Consider the following 14,851-nt stretch of genomic DNA (forward strand, 5'->3'; position numbering starts at 1 on the left):
CACATCAGAGATGGTCAGAGTATAAGAATTACCCCGCAGGGACTTGAGAAAGTGCCTGCATTTTTTATATCGAGGTAGCTTTCTTTTCACTTGTTTGTTACGGTAAAAATAACCAATAAATGTTAATAAATGTTAACATTTTTAAGTTACAAATCTACATGGATGTAATGATTTCAGATTAGTGCCAGGGGGTCTGGCAGACAGCACAGGTTTGCTGGCAGTGAATGATGAAATTCTTGAAGTGAATGGCATAGACACAGGCAAAAAATCTCTGGATCAGGTGACCGACATGATGGTGGCCAACAGTGCAAACCTCATCCTGACCATCAAGCCTGCCAACCAGAAAAACAACATCAGTAAAAAGAAAGTAAAACATCTCCAGACTCATATCAATGAAAATTCAAACGAATACCAGCACAACAACACCTCCATATTGGCAGGAAACTTAAGTCGGTCCTACCTGGTGGACAAAAACAACAACTATCAATATAATGACTTTTACAACATCAAGAAAGACGACGTCAACTTAAGCAATTACGATATTTGCAAGAACAACGTAGACAGTAACAACAACAACGTTGCCAATGATGACGTTGACAGCATCGACGAAGAGACGGACTCCATACTTAATTATGCAATGTCTGAAAAGCCATCAGGCATGTCTAGACATCACTCGAGTAATTCTTCGTGTGACACTCGTAGCCACCATGATGATAATGATCATCAAAATCGTCACCATTACTTACACAAACAAGATGAACATCATCACCATCTTCATCAGCAGCAGCAACATAAACCCCACCAACATGCAGGCCATTCCGACATTCCATCAATCAATGTTGAAGAATCTGATGATGACGTTCGTGATGATGAGGATGATAAGGAAGAAGATGTTTTATAAAATTGTGCGCCTATTACGTTTCTATATATTCATGCATATATATAACACACTAAACTTTTCAATGTGCAATGTTTACCATAGACAATAATGAATATAAATCATTGATTTAGAAGAACTTCTTTGTCTGTGTTATAATTATGTGTTAATAAGCCAAACACCTTTCCTTAGCTTCCATGCTCACGATTAATTTTTAAAAAATTTTCTATAAACAAAAATATATAAGTGTCAAATGTTATACTTTTATGTGTATAATCTATTTTAGATGTGTGTACGATATTTTTTCATTTTTCATAGGTCCACGTAAGGCAAGCAAGATTACACTTATCTTTGTTTAGAGCTTGTTTTTCATAGAATTTTCCAACATTTCGTAGCTCTGAGTGGGTTATTAAAGTAAAGTTTAATATTTTCGGTACTAGCTGGAGTTGAACCTGAACAATTGCACATTGATTTACGACGCCCTACCTTTATACTAATTCATTTTAGATCTGCATAAGACTTAACAGTATTATTATACAAGATATTGATCAGTATTTTACACAGCATACTTGACATTATTTTCTAAATGTATATTTTTAAACCCGTATAGTTTTGATATAATCTTATCTTTATTAAGGCTTCACTATTTTTTGGTATTAGATATCAGTTAGTCTGTTGAGGAATATTACTTACATCTTTCATATATTTTCTTTCAGTTGTAATTATTAGATCTGTATGTTATATTTTCCAACTTTTTTTATTATTCAAATTTTTGAGTGCAAAACTTTTTTTGGTCACGAACTTTACCATTCCAATAGATTTAGAAAATTCAATTTTGTATTTATTTGACAGCTGTTTCGTATTAATTAGGATTGTTAATTTTTGATATCATCTTGTTTTCTTTTTTCCATTCAAAATAAAACGTTTTAACCTAGACGCTGTATGTAAAAAAATATTAACGTTGTATACTTTTCCTTCGTTACCTTTCCACTCTCACATGTCGCCAATTACAATTACAATTACACCTTGACCAATTGAGCAGCAAAATTTAGTCAGTCCCTTACCAGCAAATCATTCATGAAGTAACCGTAGGTCGTCAAACAAACGGTTGAGCCAGTCCACGAGATACAAAAAAAAATTAGAAACAATCGAGGTCGCCATGCCTTGCTCACCTGGGGTACAACACGCCCACATGTGTTACTACTCTTTTGTGACGTCGGTGCGAATAATTAATTCAATGAAATTAACGAGTCTGTAGTTCTGTTTCAATGTTTCAAATTGTACATTTAATAAACCAAAATTATGATTTTTGAAGTTATTTTTTCCAAATTGTTAATAAATTCATTATCAGATTTTGTGACGAAATAGGAAAAACATATAATTACAGAAATCAAAGCTAAGAGAAATTGAACGAAATGAATTTTTGAAAAAATTTTTTTTATGTGGATGCACAGGCTTGACAAATAAGGTTAGTCTATTAAATTCTCGACGCAATGATCATCACAATGATCATGATGATGATCGAAGTCGTTCTCATCACCATTATCATCATCGTCGTTGTCGTCATCGTCGTCATCATGAGTCTCATGGCAGTTTAAACTTGGGAGGTGATGTCTTGTTGTTGTCGTTGTTGTTGGCGATCTTCATGAAGCGATGTTCAGTCAGTGCATCGACTGCCTCGACGATTGCCGAGCGACATCTGTAGTGTGGTGTGGTGATAATGTTTTCAGTAATTTATCAGTTGAAGATATAATTTATCAGTTGAAGAGATAATTTATCAGTTGAAGAGATAATAAGCCGGGGTCAGAGAGTTTTTATCTAGCTTCGACACCCTGAGCAAAAGCCATAACTAATTAAAACATTTAATTACAAGAAACCAGATAATGTTAACTTTATAAAAAAAAGCATAAGATGACTCCAATTCAGACATTAATGACAAAATAAACTAAAAACCAAACAATTAATGGATAGTCACTTGTTAGATTCGTCAATAAATTGTGGTGTTATTTGCTTCATTTCATGTGCACTATCCTTTAACTCAAGCAGTTGAATTGGTTCGCCTCCTATCTTCCTCATCATCTCCTGTAGGCTCACGTGCACGCTCTTCAGTTCCGACGTTAATCCAGCTGGTCGGTGAGGGTGGCGGTCACTCATTTTAATTTCCAAATTATCATTGATTAGTGTAATTAGTGAATTGATGAGAAGTGTGGAAGTTGCGGGTACTTAAAATTACTGACACATCAATCATTCAATTGTTGTCTGCTACCAAAACGAAAATCATACCATAACGAGACGAAACAAATTTAGCATAGGAGACGAACGGATGATCATTGAAATAAATAAACAAAGAGAAATGCAAGACGAACTTGGCAGCGAATAAGTAGAGCAACAACAACAACAAATGAAAACCAAAAATAAAACCATAATAAGCATCTTCTAGTTTTTCATCGGGCAGGTAGACGTCACCAGACACGGGCATCACGTGACGTTTGCTATCCAAACTTTTGATCAGTTTGTCGTGCATGTAGGTGAACTCGTCTATTTGACCACTGATGGATGGCAGCGTTTCTTCCTGTTGTTGTTGTTGGTGGTGGTGGTGTTGTTAATTCCTTATATTTCATTTTAAACGTTTTGTCCGTTAATTAGTCAATCAATCAATTGGTTGATTGACACTCAATCACTTAATTACCCAATCAATTAATTTTTAATAACTATAATCTGTGTAGTGTCGTTCTCGAAATGTATGATAAGTTGGAATCTTCTTACAGTTGAACCTGATAACTGCAACACAGGACAACACGGCACTTTAATCATCATTTTACTCGTTATCATCATCAACAACAATTATACCAGTATAGAGACAGCCTGACTGGTCGACTCCAGTCTTTCAAGTTCACGGAGTTCAAGTTGAAGGTCATGTTTCCTCTGTGATGTTTCTTCAGCTAGCAACCACAACTCATGCAATTCTTCCTGCGTGCATGCGGTAAATTAATTTTCATTAAAACACGAATTTGTATTATTTGCATTCAATGATTAAAATGAAAATATTATTCAATCGTTTAAAATTAAACAAAAAGTCATTGGATTTTCCAACCAAACGATTACTCCATTCATAGTCTAACACATTTAATTATTATCTATTCATTCACTCAACCAAAGATTCAACCGACCAACCGACCAACCAACCGACCAACCAACCATAGCACGTTTAAATTGTTTCTGTGAGCATTGTTCTATCATAGCATTGAGATACACATATTGTATGTATCTCGAATATATCAAATTTATATCAAATTTTGTTTGGGAAGCCATCTTCAAGGATGATGACGATGACGATGAATTATTTTTGGCGCCATTTTTGTACGATTTTTTGGCTAGTTTTGACTGCTTGTCATCCAAAGCTTGTGATTGGTTGATGATGGATGTGAAGAGGTCTGCATATTTTGTAATTATTAATTATTAGATTGTTTAATATTATTATTATTCAATAGGAGGAAAATTATAACTAAGAATAATAATAATAAAATAACAACTATCATCATTATGATAATAAGAAACAGATAATAAGAAAATTCCATTCTTCTCTGGTCATTTGACCAGAGAACAATGGAATTTTGAAACAAAGTTTAAACACATGCAGTCTTCAAACCCTTGGTGACTTGGGCACTTTCAAGTTGCTTGGTTTGATCGAGGGGTGCGATGGAGGAGACATCCATGCCCCCAACCGAATGCATATACGAGGATAGGTCGGGGCCCTTCGCCTGCATCGTCGAGTGCAACATGTTCGGTGTCGATGACGTCAAACCTCGCTTGTGCTGATGCGGTTTTGTGACGTCAGCATCTGAGAGCGTCGGCGTAGCTTTCATGTGGTGTCGCAGAGATCTGGCGTCGTCGTCGTCATTGTGTTTGCCGTCCACGTCGGTGTGACCATCTTGATTCAGTGAGGTTGTCGATTGTTTATCGCTGGAGGAGTTCAATGTTGGGATTGGGAAGAATTGTTTTTTAGTGGTTGTTGTTTGTTGTAGTCGCTGCTGTTGCAGAGGACCTGATGCTTTGTTGTCGTCTTTTGATGATTGGCTTCGCTTGTGATGGTGTTGTTGTTGTTGGGCTGGTGACATGTTGCCCTTTGACGAATGGAATGATTTGTTGATGCTCGACTGAGAAGACTGCACGGGAGCTTTGTTCAAATCTTAAACACCCATAATCAAAAGATCAACTTATCTTCATTTTATAATTCAAACACAAATTTCAAAATGAAACCAATGAAAACAACGCTGAATACAAATGCATGTCGTCAATGCAACAACACACAGTGTCACTCAAATTACAGCAAGTAAACAACAAAAATAAGCAACATACACACACACACACGCACACACACATCAGCACAAACAACAACACACCAAGCAAGCACTAAACTACAAACTTGATTTTTTCAGACTGGATGATCTCTGTAGAAGACCGCCTGATATATTTCTAGAAGAAGGTTGTTGTGATGTCGTTGTTGGCATTATCTGCGTGTTGATCAATTATTCAATGCAATGTTGATGCAATAAAATTATAACTTTTACAAATTATAAATCATAATTCTTACGTTAATCGTAATTATAACGCTGCTTTCTATCTCCAATCTCAATATGATTTTTTTAAAATTATACAAGAAGTCCAATTAAAATCATCCTCATATCGTCATCACCATCATCATCATCATCATCATCGTCATCATCATGACGGCAAACGACGTTACACCCAACATGATATGATTATCATCTTCATATCACCTAGATCATCATCATCATCTCCACCACTATCATCATCATCATCATCATCACATCTTCTTCACGATCATCATCACCTTTTCCGTTGCTTTCAATGGACCTTTGGATGGCTGCATGTACCTGGACGCAACAATTTGACCTATATTTATAATTATTATTATTATATTTAGCAACAACTTGACCCGTAATAATGATTATTTTATTCAAAAAATGTTTTTATTCTTTTATTATTAACAAGATATCAAACTGTCACAGATACAAAAAAGAAATGGCACGACATGTAAGAGGAGCTAAACAAAAAAAGAAAGAAACAAATGAAATAAATACCGTAACACACACACACAGACACACGCGCGCACGCACACATGCACACACACACGCACACACACACGCACAGACCTTTTTTCTTGACTTGTTTCCTAAGTGGGTCCTCTTTCATATCAGGCACCCTGCTTGTTAGATGTGTATCAAATGAATTTGTTAATCATACTATGTGGTTTTTCTACAAATTAATCGATAAATTAACAAATTAATTGATAAATTTATTTATTTATAACAAATTATATGATTAAATTAACTACATTGTGCCTGTCTAATTAATTTGGTCTAAGGGCCGAATTGGAAAATTTTTTTACATACTTAATTTTTTTATCCAACTGGCGCTGTTGTTCTAAATGTGAACATTTGATTTCTATGTGAATAATGGAATTAATTAATAAATAAATTAATTAATTTAATTAATTAATTAATATTAACCAATTGTCTAGAAGATACTAGTATCTTATTACTGTAGGAAATAAATTGTCAGAAAAATTGTAGTAAAAATAATTATAAAATATTCATAATAAAATGATATCATTAATAATTACATTAAAAAATATTAACACGATATTAATTAATTAACTAATTAGTATTTTTTAACAAACATATAAATTACTATATAATAGTTGCATAAATTTTGAAAAATAAATAAATGGATGGATGGATGGATAGACAGACAGACAGACAGATAGACAGACAGACAGACAGACAGACAGACAGACAGACAGACAGATAGATAGACAGACAGACAGATAGATAGATATGGTAGATAGAAAGATAGGTAGATAAGTAGATAGGTAGATACGTAGATAGCAGACAGACAGACAGTGAGACAGACACACAGTGAGATAGACAGACAAACTGATTAAATAGTCTTGTTTAACCAGAATTTTGAAAGTTAGGAGAGGCTAAATCAGCACCGCTACTGTTTGTTGTGTTTGCGATGGTGCTTGGTAAGATGGCTGTTACATTTATTGAGTCTGAGTTTTGCCTGAAAAATAAATTTTGAAAAAAATTCTTAATAATTAACTTTTCATTTAATTTAATTAAGGAAATGAAACAAAAATGGAATTTTTCAGAATTAATAAGTCACTAGATAATAAAAACCAAATATTGTGTATGTATTAACGTCAGTACCATCAACATTATCACATTAATCATCTTAAATAACATCATCACAATCATCTTTTCATGTTGTAAATGATTATTCATTTATTAATAATTAATTAATAAATGAATAATCAATTAAATAAATAATTAAAAAAATAATTAAATGAGTAACTAGAACACCAATAAACCCTAACCGAAAGAAATGTTGGGGCTGTTGGTGATGGTGGTGTCGAATAACCCTGGCAGGCGACTTGACAAGAGACGTCGAGACATCAACTTCAATGTCTTTGTTCATATTTCTATGTCTGCTCATTGTCGTTGTGTCGATTGTCTCGGTTAAGAAGATGTGGTCTTTTGAAGGCTGTCAATGATTTTGAAAAATAGTGGCATAAAATACATAAAATGACTAAAATATCATTTTGTTCAGATTGGTTTTAAAATGACTTGACATATTTATTTTTATTTTCAAAGATGATTAATTCAAAATAATAAATAAGATTAAATTTGAAAGAATTTTCATAAATAAATACTGCCATAGAAAATTAATTTATTTTCAAGTTTAAAAAAATTTAACAATCATCAAAAACTTACAAAAAATACTTCATTACTGTTGCTGTTTGATTCGTTATCAATGTTGCATGAGTCGAAGAATGTGCCTCGATTATCCAATCTATAAAAAAATTATTTTACAAAATTATTAATCCATCTTGTCTAGTGACAATTGAAAAAAAATTAAAAGCAATTTTCAAGCCTACTTTGAAATATTTCTATTAAAATGACTTATTTAACAGTTAACTAGTATTGCTTGAAATTAATAAATTAATATTTACTAGAAAAGTAAGTAAGACAACCTGAGAGGTGATGGAAGGTACCCAGATCTAGTAAGGGTTATGTTGCTACTGTAACTAGGTGCACATGAAACTTTGAAATAGCAAATTTCAAAAATTTTTGTAAATTAATTTTCATAAGAATTTACCAAAAAATCATTTTAATATTTTATAAGAAATATAAATTGAAATAAAAAAATAATAACTGTTGCAATCATTGGACTTTTTATCAGAGAAATTTGAAGTGTTCATGTTCATTGATATTGAGGAGATTTTGGCATGAATGGCTTTGTCTGGCCTTGGAACAAGTTTACCATGCTGATGCTGGCCTGAATGCCTAATCAATTATATTATTAAGTAATTAATTAGTAACATAAGTAAAAACTCTGAGATTTCTATGAGTTATTTATGATAACCAACAGACCAAATCATCAAAAGAATAGCTAAGCTAAGCTAAGGGCCTCCTAAGACAAAAGAAGGAAAACAGAACAAAACAAACGATAATAATAATAAAAAATCAGCTATTTCAATTCTTTAGAACGTTACAGAAATTAATTTACTTATTTTCTTTATGTTTTGAATCCGCTTGTTTTTCGTTTCTTATCTTTTCAGCCATTATAAACTAATTTGAAGTATTTGTTTGAATTTTCGCTCGTTTAATTTGAATTTACTTTTCAATAGCATTCATAGACAACTATTTTTACATTTAGTGGAATATTTGTTTTTGGTTTTTAGAAAACAAAATGGCGTGCTGATTGTTTTCGTTTCTGTTTTGTTTTTTTAGGGTTTTTTAACATTGCGCTGCGTCTGACGGTAGATTGTTTGAATGTGAAAAATAATAAAATAATTTTTTCAATTTTTAATGGAAGAAACATCCGTTAATAATTTTTCTAATGATTTAGAACAATTGGTCAAATTGCTCTGGGGTGGCCCTGAAAATTTGAACGAAGAAATATTCTTACGATGGAACCAAGGTATTTTTTAATACTTTATTTTTATAAAATTGTAATAAAAGCTTCAATTTTGAATTTAATTTGATAATTTTTTAAGGTTATTATTATTCTTATCTTATTCTAAGAGCCTAGCCTAGCTCTATATTAAAATAAAATAATAAATACTTAAGTCTTTTTAATTTTAATAGTTTAATTTAATTAATAGTAAGTTTGCAAGTAAGTTAAAATTAAAAGTTAGTAATAAAGTAAGTAAATAAGTATGAAACCACGCTTCCTGTTGTTTACATAGAATAATATTGAAAACATTAAATTTGGCTCCGCCTGTCATTAATATTCATGACCAGCCGAAGCACTTTATTTTTTTTCAATTTGTGATTATTTTAACCGAATCGTTTCATTTATTTATATTTGTAATTTTTAATAAAATTTTAATATCATTGTTTATTTATTATTTTTAAAATATGTTATAAACATGAGAACTATTTGTATAATAGTTCTGTTTTGTTATTTCATATAAATAACAAAACAGAAGTATCATCTAATAATTAAATTTTTGTTTGGCGCATCGCCACAAATTCTCCACTCCATTTGTATGCACTCCGTTTACGGCCCGGGATGTAATGGAGTGATTTACGGTTTGGTGGGCTAGACGGGTTATGGCTGTTATACTGTTATAAGCAGCTCATTGATCCGTCCAAACTGTTGTACCTAAAATTATTAAAATCGAACTATATTTCATAACCAACAAAAATGAATTTAAAAATATTAAACTTTATGAAACCAACCGGGCAGAACATGTCGCTGTATCAATGGCAACAGCGTGGCAGCATCTCGTTTATTTACTTCCACCAGAAAGGCATCTTTTGTTTGCGTATCGATGCCTCCAAAAACCCAGCGTGTCCTAACTGGACGTGCATTTTGGTTTCTCGATCATTTTGCAAATGAAATGCAGCTTTCATCTATCTGAACGATGTGTCCGGGGCTACCTATTCGTGCAGGGTTATCACGAGCCCAGTCAATGCATAGATCTCGATGTAAATTGAACCAGTCAGGTAAAGTTTGCCTGACGTCTAAATCTAAAATCGACGCAACCATAGCCTGGCTAACGTCGTACATAGACCAGAAATACGTCATGTAAAAGATTACACAGCTTAACTATTACATTTAAATTTAATTTAAATTTTTTTTATATTTTATTTTAATATATTTTATTTATATTCAATTTATATATATGACCTTATTTTATTTGGCATCTAAATTATAATTAAACATTTTAAAATATAAGATAATATATTTGTTAAATAATTTACAATAAAATTACAATAAAATGAAGCGCATCGGTTGGTCATGAATATTAATGACGGGCGGAGCCAAATTTAAAGTTTTCAATATTATTCTATGTAAACAACAGGAAGCGTGGTTTCATACTTATTTACCGTAATCTCATCCTCATTTTAATATTTTCAAATTAATATTTATAAATTTTTTCCAATAGTTTTTAATTATAATATATATGAAATATATATAATGTAACACAATTTTAAACTTTTATGAAGGATTTGTTTTTAGTGAACATGAACCTTCAGCACTGCTCCAGTTAGACGGGGGACCCTGCTCTATCATTGCATCAGTGCAGGCTTATTTACTTAAGAATCTGTTATTTGGGTCGACCGACGATGTTAGGCAGAATTGGAGGAACTTATCAGGTTTGTACTTCATATTGTATAGGTATGAGTATGTGTGTGTATGTGTGCGTGCGCGGGTGTGTTTATGAATTTGAGTCATTTTTGTAAATTCCTTGAAATATTGATTGATTGCATCATGTTGAATATAGAATATATTCTAAAAGTTAAATTTAAAAAAGCTGTTAAATTTAAAATATCTTATGATAAAGGACAATAATTTTTTATTTGATAAATTAATTTAAAGTTTTTCAAATGTTGTAAACAATTTTTTTTTCAAACATATCTCAGCTAGTGACTGCGAGTCATTATTATGCACATCTCTATGTGACATCATGCAGCAAGCCACGGATAGTGATGCTTATGTCATTGTCATTATCGATGACATTGACTCTACCAACTCCATTGCATCGGCAAATGACATTTCAATCTTTGAGAAGTTTCACAAATTGATTAGGTTACATAACAGCAATAAATTTTTTTTTTAATTATTTCATCACATCTGTAAACTTTCAATTTATTAATGATATTTTTTTTTGAATAATCAAAATATTTTAATTTTTTTCAAGTTCTAAAAAAATTTCTGGTCGTGAAAATTTGAAGTTAGATATGACAAACCACTTGAAGCTATTCTACAGCACATATGGATGCCTACTCTTTCTCTATTCTATCTTATTTACCAAAGTTGTTACTCATTCAATTTATTCCTTCCATTTATAGCTTATTTATTCTATTTATGGTATATTTATTCTATTTATAGTTTATTAATTTTGTTTATAGATCATTTTTTCTATTTATAGTTCATTCTATTTATAGTTTATTTGTTCTATTAATAGTTTATTCATTCTATTTATAGTTTATTCATTCTATTTATATTTATTTTAATTAGTTAATTGATTCTATTTATAGTTCGTTTACATTTCGGTTATGTTATCCTAATATTTGGACATTATAGTGTACCAAAGTTTAAAAAATATTTTATTAGGGATTAGGGAGATTGAAAGAAGAAATTAGTGATGTGGATGAATCTCTGATTGATCCTGTTTACGGTCATGGAACGTTAGTATGTTTCTCTATGTTTATGCATGTCTCTATGTTTCTCTACGTTTTTCTATATTTCTCTATGTTACGTACATACAAATTAATTGTTCTGTTTCAATTGGTAAAGTTATGTTTATTTATCTTTTATTTTTAAATTATGTTTCAATAGAGTTTTACAAATCTTATTGTAGTAATAATGAAAAGTTTACCTATAATACAAGCATTCACTCAACTACTCACTCAACTTCTCACTCAACTTCTCACTCACTCGCCTTCTCACTCACTCTCATTCATTCACTCACTCACTCACCACCTTGCAGACAAAGCCTCATCAACCTTCTGATTACAGGCAAGGCAGTTTCATACGTTTGGGATAATGTGAAAGAAGTTTCTGAACTAAGTTTGATGGTTTTTTTTATCAGTTTTCAAGTGAAATCACTTCAAGTGAAATCATATTTTAATTTTTGGAGACGAAATTTAATTAATTTATTTTTTAATATTGTTATTATCATTTACTATTCTTTCTTTTATTGTTTTTTTATTAATATGTACTGTCACAATATAAATTATTTTTCATTTCTAAATACGGCCCAAGTAAAATACATTTGCATCACTTACATTGCTTACTACTTTTCATTCTCCAATATTGCTTACATCAACTCACTTGACATTACATTACATACATTAAATTTCATTACTTTCATCACATCACTTACCTTTTCAGAACTCTGTGGCATATGTGAGAGGTCACAGATTGGATTCTTGACAATACTTGAGCACTTGAGATATTGTGAGGTTCGTTATTAGGTTGATGGCATGAGACTTTTTTCTACTTTAATTTGTCCATTTTATTTCAATTTAGTTAATGATATTTTTTTATAATTTTCTTTGAATAAATTTGTTTGCAGTTTAAGAGGCGGTAGTGTGTCAGTTTGTATTCACGTATTCGCGTTCATTTTATTGTTTACTATCTCGTGTTCATTTTTGTGTTGGTGCATTTTCTTACAATATCTGATAGATGAGGAATTTTTAAGAGTAAAATAAAATGAAATTAATTAAAAATAAATAAAATGAATAAATGTATGTGAAAAAGCATTGTCTGAATAACAAATTTTTAAATAAAATAAATAAATAGATAAATAAAATAAATATAAAAATTGTTTATTAAAATTAACACTGTGTGTGTGTGTGTTCTTTTTTTAAGGTTGGGTGGTTCCTAAAGAATCCCCAATATCCAATTTGGTTGGTTGGTAGTGAAACCCATCTTACTGTTCTTTTCTCTGAGGTGTGCTATTTTATTCATCTTCTTACATTTACGCACGCACACACATATACAATCACATTATATAGTACATATATACACTTACATACATACATGTACAACATTATATCTACACACCAATATACAAACATACAATATACGCCACACACATGCTTATACATACACGCGCGCACATATAAATACATATGTACACAAACATGTATAGACAGACACTCACACATGTGTAAATATATTTACACACAGACACAAATGCACACACGCATTTATCCCAAAAGGATACGTCATTAGTAGGCGATGAAGGACAAGAAATGAAGATAAGAAGGGTTTTTGGTCAATATGATAGTGAAGGTGGGTCACTTAGAATTTCCTCTGTAGATTTTTTTTTAATTATTTATAGATTTTTTTTAATAAGTTGGTTTTATTGGTAAATAACTCAACTTTGTGGCATTAAGTAGCACTCATCCTGAATCATTTCTACATATTTGTCATAAATGATTGATTTAAATTGAAGGTTGATTGAATTGTTTTAAAAGGTAGGGGCTTCATAACATCAGAGGCCCTCATTGATGTCATGAAAGCTTTGGACCTCTTTGCTGACCCTGAATAGTTAGACTTGGCGATTCTTCTTTTTCTTCTTCTTTTTCTTCTTCTTTTTCTTCTTCTTCTTCTTATTATTATTATTATTTATTATTATTATTATTATTATTATTATTATTATTATTATTATTATTATTATTATTATTATTATTATTGCTTGAAGTGTAAAGATAATGGTGAACAAGTTAGACCCTGAGCAGTTAGGAGTGATTACACTGAACAAGTTTACTGAAGAGTTTTTTCCCTCCCAAGCAAAATCTAAGTCCGTTTCATTCAAAATGTATCATTATAATGGCCTCCAAAGATCCTCTCCTAATAACCAAGTAATTTTTTTCTTTGTCTACCGTTTTACTAAGGTTCCAGCGTGAATAAATTCATCATTTAATTACTACTGCATTGCTTCGTTATTGAAATGTTGTGACGTTTTTGTTGTTGATTGGTTTAAATTTTTAACAATTGCATTTCTATTGAATCAAATCATTTATTCATTCACCTAATAATATTTCATACTGGAAGCCAAGGAATTTCTAACTAAATTGCACTATCATATTTTTTCCATTATTAACTTTGTACTGTGGATCAATTTGTGTACTATAATTCCAGTTTTTGTTACTAAATAATTTCATCTTAACATTAGCGAATGGTTTCATCTTTTGATAGGTTTGTTACTCCGAGGCAGAATGTACCATAATGGACGTTCCTGAACTGCAGATCGTCAGTGACTACAGCCCCATCAACATGTGTCTTCTCACAAAATGGCCGACCATTGAAATCAGCTGGAAGAATAATGCCATTCCATCTCTTAATTAATTAGTTTTCCAGATAAATCATTGGAATGTTGTTGTCGACTTAATGAATCTGATTTATTTCAATTCAAGTCATCTTCAGTCTTTTCCACACATATAAGAATTTATATTTTTCAGCTAGAATCATTTTTATACATATTTTTCGTAAGCTTTCAGTCCTTTTGTTTTCAAAAAATAGGCTTATTAATATTCTGGTGGCAAAATTTATTTACTCTTACCGAATGTTTTTTCATTGTTAATAATAATTTATCGTTAATTGATCATCGTCGTAATAGATTATGATTACATTTGTATAAAATGATTGAATGTACTTTTAGTCGTTATAATTTTCTAAGATTGCCTCAAAATTAGCATCTCAGTTATTTATAAAAGTAAAAGAAACTAGCTTTTTAAGTTGAATGTATGAAAATTTATCGTGTGAGATGAATTAAATAAATTAAATTCTCATATTGTGTTCTGAACTTTTAACATCTTTCATATTCTCTATATTATGGATTGTGGTCAGGGGTGGGCACTGCCGCTCGGACCTGGACGTTGGTGCGGTTGAAAATGAAATAGCGTGAAAACTTAAGTAATA

The 14,851-nt window shown here is 31.2% G+C and overlaps 3 protein-coding genes across 3 annotated transcripts; 2 read left to right on the plus strand and 1 right to left on the minus strand.

Annotated features, from left to right (window-relative positions):
- Nucleotides 1-346, plus strand: HELRODRAFT_127872 (hypothetical protein; the record flags this gene model as incomplete). The annotated part of the gene is made up of 2 exons (XM_009011531.1): nucleotides 1-74; nucleotides 178-346. Coding segments are annotated over 2 exons (243 nt in total), but the record flags the coding sequence as incomplete, so codon positions are not given.
- A 1,805-nt stretch (nucleotides 347-2,151) lies between these two features.
- HELRODRAFT_188093 (hypothetical protein) lies at nucleotides 2,152-8,559 on the minus strand. The gene is made up of 16 exons (XM_009011532.1): nucleotides 8,474-8,559; nucleotides 8,120-8,250; nucleotides 7,938-8,007; nucleotides 7,678-7,756; nucleotides 7,281-7,447; nucleotides 6,861-6,967; nucleotides 6,295-6,346; nucleotides 6,055-6,104; nucleotides 5,733-5,794; nucleotides 5,304-5,391; nucleotides 4,527-5,066; nucleotides 4,076-4,311; nucleotides 3,728-3,847; nucleotides 3,299-3,449; nucleotides 2,853-3,003; nucleotides 2,152-2,576 (listed from the first exon to the last, which is right to left on the minus strand). Exons 1-16 carry the CDS (start codon nucleotides 8,527-8,529, stop codon nucleotides 2,462-2,464), a joined length of 2,175 nt encoding a protein of 724 aa, XP_009009780.1. The 5' UTR covers nucleotides 8,530-8,559; the 3' UTR covers nucleotides 2,152-2,461.
- A 216-nt stretch (nucleotides 8,560-8,775) lies between these two features.
- HELRODRAFT_63809 (hypothetical protein) lies at nucleotides 8,776-14,278 on the plus strand (the record flags this gene model as incomplete). Its single annotated transcript, XM_009011533.1, has 12 exons — nucleotides 8,776-8,887; nucleotides 10,423-10,572; nucleotides 10,840-11,005; nucleotides 11,118-11,232; nucleotides 11,534-11,607; nucleotides 11,910-11,989; nucleotides 12,314-12,384; nucleotides 12,794-12,874; nucleotides 13,147-13,219; nucleotides 13,405-13,477; nucleotides 13,632-13,791; nucleotides 14,129-14,278. 12 exons carry the CDS (start codon nucleotides 8,776-8,778, stop codon nucleotides 14,276-14,278), a joined length of 1,305 nt encoding a protein of 434 aa, XP_009009781.1.
- Between the last annotated feature and the right edge of the window lie 573 nt (nucleotides 14,279-14,851).

This window comes from Helobdella robusta (genome assembly GCF_000326865.2).
Source record: "Helobdella robusta unplaced genomic scaffold HELROscaffold_1, whole genome shotgun sequence".
Taxonomy (NCBI): Eukaryota; Metazoa; Annelida; class Clitellata; order Rhynchobdellida; family Glossiphoniidae; genus Helobdella; species Helobdella robusta.